This window comes from Abramis brama (genome assembly GCF_963993115.1).
Source record: "Abramis brama genome assembly, chromosome: 16".
In the NCBI taxonomy this organism is placed as follows: Eukaryota; Metazoa; Chordata; class Actinopteri; order Cypriniformes; family Leuciscidae; genus Abramis; species Abramis brama.
In genome coordinates, this window is record NC_139978.1 from 16,007,718 (window position 1) to 16,024,929 (window position 17,212).

General features: G+C 36.0%; 2 protein-coding genes across 2 annotated transcripts in view; one reads left to right on the forward strand and one right to left on the reverse strand.

Moving 5' to 3' along the window:
* ggt5a (gamma-glutamyltransferase 5a) lies at positions 1-16,397 on the reverse strand. The gene is made up of 12 exons (XM_084138354.1): positions 16,076-16,397; positions 12,144-12,271; positions 11,955-12,050; positions 8,214-8,403; positions 7,918-8,078; positions 7,694-7,840; positions 5,186-5,316; positions 4,697-4,881; positions 4,445-4,536; positions 3,342-3,454; positions 922-1,032; positions 1-805 (listed from the first exon to the last, which is right to left on the reverse strand). The coding sequence occupies exons 1-12, from the start codon at positions 16,240-16,242 to the stop codon at positions 659-661; spliced, it is 1,668 nt and encodes a 555-aa protein (XP_083994480.1). The 5' UTR covers positions 16,243-16,397; the 3' UTR covers positions 1-658.
* The window catches only part of asphd2 (aspartate beta-hydroxylase domain containing 2), a 12,436-nt gene continuing 11,609 nt past the window's right edge, over positions 16,386-17,212 (forward strand). Inside the window, exon 1 of the mRNA XM_084138357.1 lies at positions 16,386-16,635. The gene's annotated coding sequence lies outside the window, so the exon portion shown is untranslated. The remainder of the gene's footprint in view (positions 16,636-17,212) is intronic.

A 17,212-nucleotide genomic window follows, 5' to 3' on the forward strand; every position in this document is an offset into this window, starting at 1 on the left:
GATGTTTATGCTTACCAAGGGTGCATTTATTTGATCAAATATACAGTAAAAACAGAAATATTGTGACATATTATTATTATTGTGTTTTGTATTTAATATATTTTAATTAGAAATCATTCTGATATGTTGATTTGATGCTCAAAAATGTCTTATTACTAATGTTGAAAATGGCTGTGCATATTTTTCAGAATTATTTGATGAATATAAAGTTATATATATATTTTTACTGTTATTTTAGATCACTTTAATTCATCTGCTGAATAAAAGGATTATTGTTTTTTTTTTAAATCCTCCAGTATTGTATATTTAACCTTTCAGATGGCACAAATCAACTGTAATCAACAATATTATACAAGTTTTGTAGTACACAGTGATTTTTTAAAAGTGTCCCTAAAGTAGTGTCGCACACTATGATAAAATAACATACTGTATACTGTGTATATATATACACACACACACACGCACGCACAGAAACACTCACTCACACACATTTCATTCATAATTTTCACAGTAAAATGTCAGAACTTTTTCATATTGATGGTGCTTGCTGTTATTTGTCAGTTTGTCATCCGCCCAGTGCACTTCCTCCAAACACGGCACAGATGCATCAACAGAGTTGAGAGATCTGGTGTGAATTAGTCTCCAGCTGCACTCCAGGTCAATACCCTGCAGCTTTTCCATTTTTCCTCGAGTCAGATACAGCCTCTATGCAGTTGTTTTCCTTTGATACTGCATTAACCACATTATAAAACATCTGTGGGATTTTCACTTCGTGTCCAATCTTGTTAAGTGACTCCAAAACTATCTGAGGAAGAAAAGAGATGAAAGCACTTCATCACTTCATCACTTTTTCAAGCACTTGAAAAAAAACACTTGATCCTTTACAAACAATTTACTTCAGGGACATTTGTTTCTACTTACCTTGTCAAACAAGGGCTCAAATTTGAGAACGTTTTTGGCGTCCACAAACACCACAGGGGCGTCGATGGAATTTTGCAGCGTCTTGCCGAACCACAAGAAGTTCATGAGAGTCTAGCCAGAGGGGTTTCAGTCAGAGTTGGATTACTAAAGCACAATGCGTTAAATTTGTTCAGTTTAAGGGCCAGATTTACTAACAGCTTGCACCAGCGCAAACCCTTTTAGCCGTTATAAAACTACTGTCAGGATTCACTAAGGACGCGCAGTGAAAAAAACGAGCGCTGAAAAGGTGTGGACAGGGTTATTTTTGCGGCTGACCTTATTGCACATGCATTTATAGGTGTTTCCCTTTCAGACGCAAAATTTATGGAAATAGAGTATTTAAATGAATCATGCAACATGATTTACTAAGGTTTGTAGTAGTCCATTTACTGGTATTTGCGCCATTGTTTAAAGCGCAAATAGTATTCAATAGTATTCATAGTAGACAAAAAGTACTCGGATGACCTTGTCACACTTATGTTCAGTTAGTTTCTGTTTTCATGGACTTTTGGTTTGTTATTTTCAATCACATGTGATTCTTTGTCTTAGTTTCCCGCCAGTCATCAGTTGTCATGGACACTCATCTAATCATCACACCTGTTCGTTATCTCATTATCACTGTGTAATTTAGTTGCTCTGTTTCACCCTTCAGTTGTCAACTGTTGTTCATGTTTGAGTGTAGACATGCTGTTACTTTGCCTTCATCTTCGTGGATTACCTGAGTTTGTCATTAAAAGACCCTTTTGTTTAGTGAAACCTTTTTGAACTCTCCTTCATCTCCGTAACAGAGTTACTACTGCCAAGGTACTGAAATGCGCATTCGATGGACACTTAACTGTCCTGTGAGGCCACGGGGGAGGAGTTGTGAATGGCGGTTAAGCGACACAACTAATGCTGTAGGTCACATGACAGAGACAACATGGATGGATGTAGTATACCAGAATTTCATTCATACTACGCACATTCGTACTATATAGAATTAACTTTTTTTTAACGGTCACAAAGTACGCTTCAAACCGAATGTAGAACCTACTGTACAGTATGTGATTGTAGACGCAGCACGTCTTAACTCATTTTGCGCTTGGCATGACAGTGATAGTTGCTGTTAGGAGGAGGCACCGCACGTAACAGAGTGTGTGGTTGAAGCGAGATAATTTTCTCCACTCACGTTCATTTATGTGGAATTCCTATCAGGAAGATGCTATCTGAACATATAGCTTGCAAAGTTATTTTTAAAGGGGTGGTATAATGCTCTTTTCACAAGATGTAAAATAAGTATTTGATGTCCCTAGAGTGTGTATGTGAAGTTTTAGCTCAAAGTAACCCACAGATACTTGTATATAGCATGTTAAAATTGTCACTTTTTAAGGGTGAGCAAAAATGGACCGTTTTTGTGTCTGTCCCTTTAAATGCAAATGAGCAGCTGCTCCCGGCATGGGGGGCGGAGCTACAACAGCTTGTGTCCTGAAAATTTCTATTGTTTTCAAAATTAATATTTTTTTAATGTTTAAATTCATGTAGCTAATGTGGAGTTAACTCTCTTCTAATCATTGATTAGCATCAGTATTAGTCCCTACCAGTCGATTGTTGTAGTCCTTAAAAAGCAACTTCTTTAAAATAAAATATCTCCCTTTGCTTTGAACTTTGAGCATCATGACTTGTGTTGTCAGATGTTGTTTATGCTCAAACAGCAACATTACACACTAACTAAAGTTAAAAAAGTGAAATCATGATCAATCACCCCTTTAATTTGCTGTGTTCGGTTACCCACACCTGATTATCATCGCCTCTGCTTGTTTTCGATCCAATTATCAACAGTCAGGTTCTGGAAGTAAAAACTCCATAGTGTCAAATATCAAATAATATCATATATCAAATAATTGAGTCAATCTCTATGCTTTCAAAATACTTAAATGTTTGTATATACTTGCATATTTTGCAATAAACTGTATTGTTTTTATATATAATCAACATTTGTAAATGAGTAGTTTTATATTTCTCCATTTTAATTCGATTATGCTGTTTGCAATGGTTCATGGGATTGTAATTCTTTCTCTTATTAAAACTGTTAAGTATACAAAAGTCTTCTACTTTTGTCTTTTTGTCTGATTTTCAAATCAATGTTTGTAGTGTTGTGATTCAACTCGTAGCTGATTGGCTTGGTTCATGGCTTATAACTCTTTAACAAAGACTTTTTTAAAATCCCAATGGAAAAAATGAATGGGGAAAAAAATACTTCTGGAACCAGCGCAGCTATAAAGAGGTGCTAATGCACATTGTCAGATCACCCGCAGAACTTTCCACTCCATCGGCTCTTCTATGGGATCATGCTAATTTGCCCTGTTCAGAAAATCTGGCCCTAAAGTGCAGATTAAACTCACCAGCGCCACCCCGGTGGTGATCATACTGCCCCCTGAGGCTCCTATGACCATGATGTGTTTCTGAGATCGGGAGTAAAGGATCACTGGAGACATGGAGGAAGGCGGCTGCTCACCTTCACATAGAGACACACAGAACAGATACTTGTATACAAGTTAAACTTTATCGACAGCATTTGTATTTTCATTAAAACACTTAAAATAATTATTTCTTAATCCATGTATTATTTGAGCTGTGAAGCGGTCTAAATCAACATTTTTGATGTTGGGATACTGCTCTACACCAAAAAAAGTGCAGAGATCTATTTTTACTTGGTCTAAGCTATAAAAATGACTTGTGTTGGTGCAACCTAATTTGATTTAGTCTGATTAAATGACATTTTGAATAAAACTAATTAGATGTTATCACATGAAGAATGCTTTAGGTTACCTAAATGTATACTGTTTAAGTCGTTTGGCTATATATATATATATTTAAATTATGGAGGAGACTGAAAAGCTTATAATTATGTTTATATTATGTCTGATAAGCGATACATGTCAGAGATTACAATTCTGTACTGTTTTGTCTAAATTAAAAATAACACACCAAAACTGACACCAATCATTTAAATATTGCAAGCAAATGTAGGCATCGCAACAGTAAAATGTACAGATTAAGAATGTATATGAATTTTGAGATTTGCTAAAGATTACATTAACTATTATTCAGAGTAAAAACACTGTAAAAAAGATTTTTCGAAGGTGTAAATAAAACTATTTCAGTCTTTCTACTTCAAAAATTCCCATTTAATACAAGCCATTGGTTAAATTTACAGTGAAAATATAATTTTCCACAATTTTTCTAAATGTAAAAATACGGGAAAATAGCATGCACAATTAAATATCCAATATCGCCTGATAGGAAAAATAAAAAAAAATGTAATATTGCTTGTTAAACAATTTGGTACCGATATATTGTGCATCCCTAAAAAACAGTGTGTATCCACTTGTAAGTGTCCTCCTAATGCAACTGCAAATGCAGATTGTTTACCAATACTGAAATATTCCATTAATTTTGGGAGCTGGATATGTCAGAAATCAGCCATCTGTGAAAGTTTACTAACCAGCATGAATCTGCTCTGTTTTTCCACAGAAGTCTGCAAGTTCATTATTGAGCAGGATGCCTGTTTTGGAGGAGAAAATTCTAGATCCAAATCTGAGAAACAAGAACAGTTAGTCAGTTTTGACACTTTCTAAAGTACCATTTTACTCCAGTAAAGCATTGCATTTATTAATAAAGTAATAATAAAATTACAATAATTATCTCATTGTGCTCTAGAGCTTGTATAAAAGGCGAGAATGATACTTCAGTGTACATTTGGTTGATGGTGCTGGTCACAGATACCGCCATCCCATCCTCAGCGAGCACGGACACATGAGTGGTGCCATGTGAGTCCAGGTATGGAGTGACGTTGTAGTAGCTGGCATCATGAGTGCGGTCAGGACTGATTTTTGCTCTCACTTTGTCCGCAAAATGCTTCTGAATGATCTCAACTGCCTCCTATTCAAGCCACACAGAACGTCGAGGATGATGAACTAATGCATGACTTTATGTGTGCCAACCAGTGGGTTGCCAGCAATAATGGCAGTGTTGCTGTGCTGTACTCTACTGCCTGCAGTAATGATCACCCAGAACACAGCACTTAAGTCATTATCGCAGATTACACCAGTGCCTCTAGAGAGTGTAATGACTGTAATGTTTCTGTTGAGTTACTAAAGCAGAGCCTGACCAATGGTATCATGCCTATAACGCTTACACAGAAGTTTAATGTGTAAAACAAACAAGTTCCTCCTACAGAGCCTACCGTTTGAGAGGCAAAGTTGGGATCTTTCATGAACTTCTTAAGACCGTTGGCAAATTTACAGGTTTCTACGTAGCGTTGGAATGTTAAGACCTTCTCGTCCCCCACCAGAGATGAAGAGCTTGGGTTAAAACCTGAGGAGCACAGAGAACTTAATCAGTCTAATAGTTTAGAAACAACAACAAAACAAGGTTTTGTTAAATTGATCGTTAATATGATCGAAGAAACAATATATAAATCTTTTGAAGGACACCACATTGCACCAACAAAATTTGACTAAAAAGAAGCGATAGAAAATAGCAACAATGTGGTTGCTACAAGTGTTTTTTAGAGCATTGTTTTGTGGTTGCGATGTTGTTTCTCAATGGTTTTCTGACAGGGCTTGACATTAACACCCGCCAGCTCGCCAGATGCGGGTGGATTGAGGGTTTAATTTTATATATATAATATATACATTTTTCAATTGTAGTCTTTTAAAAAAGGCATCTGAAATAATAAACAGTTGAGAAAGAAAATGCATGTGTAACAGTATAATGGATCTGTGTGCCAGGTCTTAAAGTGACTGAAACCTAATATACCTGCTGCCAAAATATGAGATAATAATAATACAAATATCTATATGTCAGTATTTCCCCATGGTATTGTGGCCAGTGGCTAGTAACTTTGGAAAACCACTAGCCACAGTGGCTGTTGAGCAAAAAGTTAATGTCAAGCCCTGGTGGCCCGAAGTCAAAAGAGCTCAAGTCAAGTCTTTATGATATTCTGGCCCTGTTACACCACAATTCAAAAGTATGGGGGTCAGTAATTTTTTTATGCACTTAATATTTTTTATTTCGCAAGGATGCATCAAATTGATCAAAAACGACAGAAAATGCATTTTCATTGTTACAAAAGTTTCTATTTCATATAAATACTGCTCTTTTGAACTTCAACTATTCATCCAAAAAAATCTTAATCTTAAAATATTGAGCAGCATATGCAGCCTTGGTGAGCAAAACATTACTGAACTTTTGAATGGCAGTGTAGATGGTTGGTTTACTCATATCTGTAGCACAAATGCTTCAGGAAGAATTTCTGCCCCTAAGTTTAATAAGGTACTTTAAATATTAAACTTGCATATGAACAACATTAATAGTGATGCTTGTCGTAGCCATAGACATAATAAATACATAGACGCCCTATTCGCCGCTGGATCGTACGTCCATATTGCGGAGGGCAACTTTCCCATAACTCTCATTATGGGAATTGAGAAAAATGCCTGCTTCGTGTGCTGCTTGGGGCTGTACAAATCTGCACAATTGAAAACAGGTCTCGGGGAATTACCTTTCACAAGACTGAACATTTGTTTCTGGTTGTATTTGGTCCTTATATAATTAGTGATAGTAACATTAGTTGGCCACCGGAGTCAGTCAGACTAAAATAGCTGGTGGTGTCTCTAGTTAACTAACTTAGCTGTGAAAGTTGAGACATGAGTTGACATGATTTATATTATAGTTTTAGCTTATATTATATTTTATATTAATATAAGTTATTATAAGTAAATATTCATCTATATTTTCTTAAAACCGACTTTTATGACAAGTACTCGTTTCGGGTAGGTACTATTTCATTTACTATTTTTATTATTGTCTATATTATTTAGCAATTGATACTACATTGTATTTGCTATTATTATTATTATTATTATTATATTATACCATTTGCGATTATCAATCTATTATAGTTATGCTGTTAAATTATTGTACTATTCACTAGTCACTATTTAACATTATTTTTTATTGTCTATATTCTGTAATTGATATTTCATATTATATTCATATTATATTCTAAACGATATGCAATTATCAATATATTATTATTGTACTTATGATATTATATAATTATACCATTCATTACTATTTTATTTGCTGTATACTGTTTGTTTATTTTATTGACTATACACTATTTACTATTACTTCTCACTTTATCTTATATTTACTATTTGCATTGCACTGTAGTTGTACCATACCATATGTATTACCATAAAGGATCCATCAGTTATCTTTGTTATTGTATATTTGGAGTATCTATCTGTAAATATCTATCATTTTAGTGCTATAAAAATACAGAAAGCAGCCTGCCGGTGTGATTTGTATTTGCCGATTTGTTTCATTTTCTCAATTCTAAGCACAAGAAAAGCTAAATCAAGGTTGAAGACAGAAAATGCTTTTTCCACAATAAGAAAACTTTATTTCATTAATGTGAAAATTAAATCATATCTCAGTATGGGGGTCTTCACAATTCTTATCCAAGAATAAAAAGCCAAATACATGACAAGCCTGAGCTTTGACAATTCTGTTTACTTGCATTCGTTTACAGCACAGTCTTGCCCTCAGCAATATGGCGGACGCGTTGACGTATCGTTGACGTAACGTTCCAAAGCGGCCAATAGCGCGTCTATGTATTTATTATGTCTATGGTCATAGCAAGTACAACTAATAAAGGACATTACAGGTTAATAAGTTGTCCCACCTAGCATGGTGTTGAGTATGAAGCTAAGAATAGCTCCGCCTGCTGGCGGTGGAGGAAAGTACATGTCATACTCTCCTAGATTCACTTCCCAGGCTTCTGATTCAGACGCCTTGAACAAACTCAAGTCCTCCAGAGTAATTGTTGCACCTGAAATACACAGTAAATAAACTGATTCCTTTATATTTATACAAATCAGAATTCTAAAGAGTGAAATTGTGGATTACCTGCAGCTTGTATGTCACTGACAAGGTGTTTGGCGATGTCTCCAGTGTATAAAGCATCCGCCCCATGTTCTGCGATGATCTCAAGTGTATCTGCTAGTTTTTCAAATTTCACTATGTCCCCCTCTTTCAATTGCTCACCTTGTTCATTCTGGAATAATTGGCTATTAAACACACACACACACACACACACACACACATCCAAGTGACTTTTTCGGTCTTAAATTTCATTTTAACTCTTGGTGTAAAAGGGAACATTATGAGTCTGGATTCATTCTGAATGGGAGTACATGTGTTACCGTAGTGGTGAGTCTGGCTTCTCCTTTAAAAGAAGTGGCAAAAATCGAGAGAGCACATAGGGAATGGGGACGCCCTCTCTAGCCATCTTGATAGTGGGCTGAAATAAACTGGCCCACGGCAGACGTCCATACAGTTTATGAGCTCGCTCATAGCCACGGATTTCACCCGGGACACCGATCCAGTGAGCCCCTATAGAGAGAGAAAGAGAGAGAAACTATAGCCAGGCACGTGCACACATAGACATCAAAGGGGGCTTGAGCACCTGCCCTTTTATTCCTGGAGAGAAAGTGCCCTTTTTTCTGGGGTGCTTTTTTTAAATTTTTGAAAAATAATATATATTCCTGTTAATAATATATATCCCAAATAAATCTACCAAATAAATAATTAATTTGACACAACAAATTAATTTAAAAGGGAGTTTATTGATTTAAACCCGATTGTATTGCTTCCGCTAAAGAAAATAGTACGCTCCGTCTCTACGGTTAGAAGAATCCTGTGAGTCCATAGCAACGCTCTGTTTTTCATGGCAACGGTCTGTTACTGTGCGTTCACGTGCGTTCACACCAAGGTTATTATAGTTTAGCATTTTTAAATTAGTTTTTTATTTTAATATTATTTTCAAATTTCCTATAAATTTCAGTTTAGTTTTAGTTAGTTTCATTAATGGTTTTGTTAGTTTAGTTTTTATTTTGTGAATGCATTTCTATTTAGTTTTTATATTTTTAGTTTTAGTAATTATAGTTTAGCAGAGTTAACAGAACACTTCCAGTTAAACTTTAAGCAAAGTTTAATGTTTGCAGTTTACAGTTAACTCTTGTGAAAACCTCTTAATAATAAAAATAAAATAATTGTTTGAGGATGAACAAAGAACCAAACAAATGCAACTGAAAAGTAAAAAATACTCATTAAAAATGAAATCTTGTTAAACGTGGTGTATAAGAAAAAGATATGCGTATGATTATTCTGATTATTCTTTAAGGTTATTTCTGATTAATCCTTTCAAACAACATTCTTGTATTGATCCATTTATGCTTTTTGTCTATTGCATCGTTTAAAATCATATACTCATAGTTATACTCGTATTCAAATGTTCTATTCAGACCAGACATCTAGTATACTTCTAATCTGATCTATTTCTGGGCTCTAGACATGCTATTTGTTTTTTCCGTTTTCTACTCAGTGTGGTCTCTTGTCTAATATGTGTGGTATTTTGTTTAGTTTCACATGAGATGGTTATATTATCTGGAATTAATGTACAGTTATTTTTGCATAAGGTCTAGACATGATGGAAACACTTATTTGGCCATTTCTGCTTCTTAGGGCTGGTTCACACAGAAAGCGGTTTTGCTTTGAAAAACGGAAAAAAGACGCGGGCAGAGGAATGGGGAAAAAGCTCAAGGTCTCGATACACGTCTTTTAAAAGTTGAACTTATTTTAACTTGAGTGCCGCGTTTTTAGAACGTTGTGTCTTGCTCGTGATGCTGCAAAAGACGAGACTCGAGCACAACGGTCATTGAAAAGTAAAGTAGCGCAGTGGAATGGAAAAAAGTGATTTTCCGGTACAGGATGAGAGCTTATTAATTACGAAAACGATTATTTATTTTTACTAATTATTATTTTGTTTCAGTTAGTTTTTCAGTAACTGTTGTTAGTTTCGTTTAGTTTTAGCTTTTCATTTATGTTGAAATTTTTATTTTATTTCAGTTTACGAAAATGTTTTTGACCAATAGTTTTAGTCTTAGTTTCAGTTTTCGTTTACGAAAATAACCTTGGTTCACACCGCCGCCGACTTGAGCTTCAAAGTTACCGGAAGTCATTCATTTTCAATGGAAGCTGGCTTCTAAGCTGCAAGGAGCGTCAAATTCCTCGGCGTCGCGTTTTGGGCGTTTTGAGCGTCAATCTGAAAGTTGAGAGAAGCTCAACTTTATGGTAATGAGCTATGACGCGGTTCAGCGGCAAGCAGCGGCAAAACGCCAGCAACCAATCGGAATATAGACGTCCTTCGCGCTGGCTGATTCCGGAGAAACATACGATGTAAACTTTCGTTCCTACCAAAACATTAGTTCCGAGAAAAAAATATTAATTGCAGAGTTTAACCATCATAGAGTGAAAGTGTATCATTTGCATGTGTTTTAAAGTCCTGTCAGCTTGACAGGGCATAAGAACGAGCAGAGAGAGAGAGATTAACCCCGGCCGCGCGCGCGCACTCACCCGAGCGCTGTCTTGAATGCAAGACTCTTGCTCTCTCTCTCCCTCGCGCATATTAATCAAAATCAATTGATACGATGGTGTCGAAAAAAAACTCTCCAGGGATGAAATGTTTTCTGTGTTGAAAAATCTTGCGCGATATCCTAAATTGCCGAATGCATTGTTTTTTCTGTTTACATTTCATGGTGTGACACTTCTCTTCTCCCATGATCGAACACAGAATGCTGCTACGTCAGAGCGGCCAAAGCGTCAACAAGCTTCCCCGTACTTTTTGACAAGCGTCTTTGACTGGGCGGCCAGAGCTTCTTTGCAGCTCAAGTCGGCGGCGGTGTGAACGTACAGTTATACTCCGCACAGCGGTCTGTTATCAAGAAATAACCTTTACAGTCTATGGAAATAACAGACCGCATTCTACATTGGAATTCAACCAAGCCAAGTAATAAAATAAGCATATATCACCACCAGGTGACATGCTTTAGTTATTTTGTTTATCCTATTTACCTGCATTGTCCTGTCAATTAGATGCAAGTGTGCGCATTTTAACTAGTTGACGCCTAATTTGCATACAGAACGTCCCCAGTAATGACTTACATCAAAAGTCTTTCCCCCTGAAATTTAGAAATCTAAATTGGTGAATTTAGAAGAAATCTACAGATGCAAACAGATGGAGGATACACTCTAAAAAATGTAGTAAATTTGAGTAACTGCATCTGGTACATTAATAAATAAAACTGAGTAGAAATAAGTTAACATTAAACATTAAAAATAACAATATTTATAAATTAACTTTTTATTTATGAGTAATTAATAAATTAGCAGATTTTGCTATCTGTAACAAAATAGCAGCAACAGCCCTCTTCAGTTTAGAGTGAATATTTGTGTTGATTTTAAAGTGTTATGTATTCTGATAACACCAAAATAATTAAAATGATGTAGTGCCTTGTGCTTGATGCAGTTATTTAGGTTATTCTAAATATATACTTGAAACTAGTAGCATAGAAAATGTTTTCAAAACATGCACATTGCGGAATGGTTTCCTTTGCTGCTCTATAAACCTAGTGAATACTAAGGAAACCATGGTTTCTGTGTGAACTGATTAACTTTTTAAATTATTTTTTTAAAAAGGAAGTCAGAGTTGCGTTAATATATATACTTTTTTGTTAAAAAAAAAAAAAAAACGTAATTATGAGAAGTGCCCTTTATTTCACTTGAGCCCCTGCCCCTTCTGTGCACGTCCCTGACTATAGCTATCATATAAGCTTAAAGTGCTCAGTGCACTACGAGTATATAGCTATGAAAAATTAGACGGCTACTCCCTGCGTAAAGCATAACTGTCTGTAAGTAAAGAAAGAAATAGTGCATTGCATCTTCCCCAAGTGGGATTGTACATATTTATCTAAGTCTATCTTATTTCAATTTTTTTATGAAGGAAACACTTTATCAGCATATTTAAAGGTGAATAATATGTGATAGAAACAATACTTTGTGTGGTTGCAATAAACAAAAGTTCATCCATCTTAACACACTCTCACCTTCCATTGGCTCTGTTGTTGTTGGACACATGGCAAGGAGGTCTGTTTTAAAAGCTTTTGGGACAGTCTCTCTGGCATTGATTATTCTCACTTTGCCTAGATAACAGAGATATTGATAAATAATAACAAAAATATACATTATACCGGCAGAAATAATAAGTAATTTAAGGTATGTAGGATGAATCTCACCACTTGGTTCCCGTATTGTAAATATAGAGCCTCCACCAATGCCCATGCTCTGGGGATTTATGATTGACGTGCACAGCAAAGTAGCAATGGCGCCATCTACCGCTGACCCACCAGACTGCAGTATATCTCTAGGAGAAAAAAAGACTGAAAATGAGCTGTGGGATACAAAGGACCTCCAAATATGATGATCCCCCTGCAAAGGGCCCTTTTCCTAAAATTTAAAGGCGGCAATAGTTATGTAACAATTTGGAAAATTTGCTGTTTCCAAAATTAAAGAACTGGAAAAAATTGACAGCGTATCTGTCAAGGCCCTTTCGGGTGATAACTGACAATAATAACGATACAGATACAAGCCTAGTTATAAAAATCATTCTAAATGTAAAATAACAGCAGACACCTCAGTTATAACAAAACATTTGACATTTTTTTAGCTAATGAATTTTAAAAACATTGACAGCCAATCAGAACCCACCCTGATCGGCAGATGACATAACTGAAGCGCGTTTAATAAAAAGAATGTTATCATGCATTTGGTGTGGATGCAAATTATAGTTATCATCACAGTTATTTTCTTTATAGTTGATGTGAACGGGCCTTTATTCTACACATTTGGTCCAAACCAGAGTTCGATTGCTCCCTCTTCTCCTGCAGGATTCTGTTCAGATTGTATTTTTCGAGTTACAACAACAGAACTTTTTTGTCATCGTAGCGGCAGCTGTTGTTCAGGGCCACCCATAGGTTCAACCAATTGCCTGCTGCTTCTGATTGCTTTTAGAGGGAAAGCTGCTCAAAACTGCTGGTCTAGGATCAGTTATCTCCGCAACAATAGCATACTGGCGAAACTTTTGTCAAACGATCCAGTGAGTGTCTGTTTGCGCTCAGGAGAACGTCAAAGGTTTCTATTTACAATGTGTTTTTGCAGAGTTGAGCAGTGTGGCCAATCACAAACATATCTGTTGTATTTCTTGAATGCGATGGCCAATCAGAGGTGTTTAAGTTAGCACTGATTAAAAACACTGGCATTCTGAGTGGTGAGTGGATTCAGAGTTCTGCACGCACACCAAATCCTCTCAAATAACAAAGTGTAGACGTTATAATTAAATATCCATTGTGCAGTCAGCTTCATTGACTATAATGGAAGTTTGTAAGATTGCAATGAACTGAGTGACAGATTTTTTGTGATTATAAAGGGAGCGCTTGTATGCTTCCTTTTCTGTTAAAATGAACAGTGGCTTGTGAACGTAGACACTTTAATAATTGATCAGGAGCGTTTATGCTGGGATGTGTAGGTTGTGCGGTGACACATAACTTGAAGCTATTTCAAGAAAATCTATTTAAATGTGTTTTTAAAGGGGAAGCGCATCTTCTAGCCACCCTGCAGGTTCACCCTCCACATATGGGGCTGCACGTGTGTGTGTGTGTGTGTGTGTGTGTGTGTGTGTGTGTGTGTGTGTGTGTGTGTGTGTGTGTGTGTGTGTGTGTGTGTGTGTGTGTGCTTGCCTTTAACTATGTGGTCCGGCTCACTTCAGCAGGTTTCACTATATTTTTTTAACAGTGAGGACATTTTGAACCTCAAAATCAAACCTGTAGGGGGAGACCAGGTATGGCTGTAACATCAGGAGAGTTGTAACTCCACCAATCAGGGATAAGCTAGGAGTCCTATGATAATTTCATTATTTAATGGTTGTCAAGGCTACATGCAGATTTTATAAAGAAAAAGCAGATAAAATCATATAACTTATATTACATTAAATTGTAGTTTCTCAGGCAATATATGATGAAGTTTTATCCTGCTAATTTCAAACCATAATGCTAATACGGCTAGCTAAACACTGGCTGACAGGGGTGAGGTAGGTTGTAACACATGTTTAAAAAGTGTTACAACCATACCTTTACATACAACTAACAACAGTTTATTTTTAGTAATTTTATAATAATAATTACAGAATGCCTAGAGAGGGAAAAGAGTGAGTGTGCATGCCAGTGTTTTATAAAAAGGAACTGATGAGGTTTCAAAGAAGGGCAGGTCAGTGAGATCAGTTGTGACAACAATGTTGAAAGCCAGTGGTGAGGATTCTGAGACCTCATACAATGAGAACTTTTATGTTGTCTGTATGGAGCCATTTGGCAACTTAAAGTAAAAGGAAGTGCGTGTAAAATCAAATGTGCCCTATGCAGTCTCTGGGCCCACCAAGCCTGCATTCAACAACACAGATTCTGATTGAGAATATTCACTGATAGACACTAATTTACACTTTCTTTGTTGTTTTGTTAGACCTACATGTTCTTTACACGGATACACTGCAGTCGAGGGTTCATTAAGCATAAATACTGCTAAGGAAGTTTGTTTGTGTATTGTTAAAGTGTATTCGAGCTGTGGTCGATCACAGAAAGAGAGGCATTGTTTTGAAATGGTCTCTTTTTTTTGGATTGTTTCAGTAAACCTGTTTTGAAGAATATATTGCATGGAGTGGCTGTTGTTTTTGCTTATTTTGTCTAATTGTTATAACTTACCCCATGTGTTACAACCAACCCTGGTATGGTGGAATAGTTTGTAACAAAGGCACACCATGTATTTGACATCAACTCATAAGGGCTGTGATATTCCTACAGAGGTTTGAACGGGTGCATTTTGTAGTAAAAAATGTGGGTACTTTGTATAAAAGTTTGAGCACTCTCCCTCAAACATTCAATGAGTTACATATGCTGAAGCAAAAAGTGTTACAACCATACCTGATCGCCCCGAACACACAATTCATACATCGGTAAAAGCTTTCAAGCCATAGTTCAAAAAGTTATAGAATTAAACCATTTTTGGCTGCTGTCAAAATATAATGCAGTCAATAAAATTAAAATAAAACTATCACAATTAATCATATGATTTCCGAAAAAGCGGAGTGAAACAGTAATGTCATCAGTATAATCAATAATTTGGCAGTCTATGTTAAAAACTGTTGTCTTGAACGTTAAATTGACATGTTAACTTTTGCCAGCAATGAAATACAATTTGACAGATCTTTTTTTTTTCTGCCTTCCCTTGACTGCTGAACAACCCCTGGGCTAATTGTCGAGGAACTGTTGATGAGAGAGATTAAAAAAATAAAAAAAAATAAAACACACACACACACACACACACACACACGCATAAGGAAGTAACTTGGAAAATACAGTAGCCTACAAAACATATTAAACATCTTCCAATTGTTACATAAGACAGTAACGTATCAAAAGCACGTTGAAACCCGTCATACGCCGGAATAACCAATGATTTTTATTTAGCCTACAAATGAAATGATCCATTTTAGACAGACGTCTTTAATGCCACAGGACTGTCACCTTTCAAAGACCCATTCCTAACTGTGTAAACCCACTTTTCAAACGGTTTCCATGTCCCTATACTTAAACAATTGACTTTTATTAGCAAGCAACAAACTTAAATCTGCAATATTGTTGAAGTAATCGTATACTGATGATTTTGGCGCTTTATATAGGGCTAAATGATCAGTTGTTGTCAAGGAATGTGTCCTTTAGTGAAATGAAGCCAGAGATTGGTGTCAACAGGATTATAGGCTGTGAATATACTTCTGATTAACTTCCAACTTTCTGTGAACGTCAAACCGGCCGTCTCACCTCATTATCCACTCGTGTCCTGAAATTTACCCGTCCCAGCCATCACGCAAGGATTACAAGAACCTTTTTGTCATTTTCCAGGAAAACGTGATATTCCACATCATTATGCATGTTCGAATGAAAGATTCCAAAGTTATTTTAAAGTATTTTCTAAAATATTTAAAGAAATCATTGATTTCTTTTATTTTTTTATTTCATTGATAGTTTTTCAAAATTATGATTTTAAACTAACACGTTTCAGAGGGCAAATACTTATGTATAGGTAGGGTAAGGCACCGTGTACCTAGGCTACCATCACTCACCGCCCGATCTTTGAACAGGTTTCCGAGTCCGCTGCCACTGCTGCTTTTTTGTAGAGTCCCTCATCGCACTCGTCGTTAAAGTGAGCCACGCAAATAATAATAATTACAATAATACATATAAGCGGAATACTCACAAACAAACAAACTTTCTCTTTTCGTCTGGCCATTGTAACCCGACCCAGTGCGTCTTTGCTTTATCACTGAACTTCTTCTCGCGTGCAGCAGCTGCAGTCGCACACAATTATCCCTCCCCTTCTCTACGCTGTCAACGCCTAATTAAGCGCATTGTCAAGGTGTAGAGGTCGAGTCTAAAGCGGATTGCGGAAAGTGTTGCTGTAAGAAGCGTTTTTGCACTCTCCAAATGCTATTTGGCAGACTTTACCCATACAGAGACATTCCCACTGGAACAAAGGGCTGGACATCACTGCTGGACGACGACCACCTGGGGTTTGAGTTTACATTTAGGCTACAACCTTTTTCTTTTTTCTTTTTCTTTTTTATCTCACCACCACATATGTTGGGTCTCAGAGGGATGATATCATATTCCTGCCACGTGAAAAGTGAGTTTTCTTCCTAACATTACTCTTAACATTAACAGTTTTGTTGTTTAGTTTGATTCTGTTAAAAATATTTAACTAAAAAATGCCAGCCTGATTACATTAGGTTACACCAACTAACTCTGTGTTATGATTTTTTGTTGTTGTTGTTAGTTAGTTTTGTTGGTGTAATCTTATGTAGTCAGCTTGATTTAGTAATTGTGTGGTAAAACATGTTTAACTTTAATGTATCTAATGTATTTAATGTATTTTTTTTACAGTGTAAGGCAAACAACTCATTTCCTATCAAACTGTATGTCAACAAACAAATTATTTAATCAGAAATCATTCATATTGTAAAATGTCTTTCAATCACTGAAAAAAAATAAAAAATTTCATGACTTATCACAACTTTTTTTTCTTTTGTCAAATCAATCATTAATGTGGTTCAGATAACATCCTATTTTGAGTTTCTGTTGATTAAACCAATCTTCATTGTATTAACGATTAAGATTTAATTTCAATGAACTCAAAATTTTAAGGCAGCAGGTAACTTAATTTTTTAAGTTACTTACTTTAACCAACAATATTTTTTCCAGTG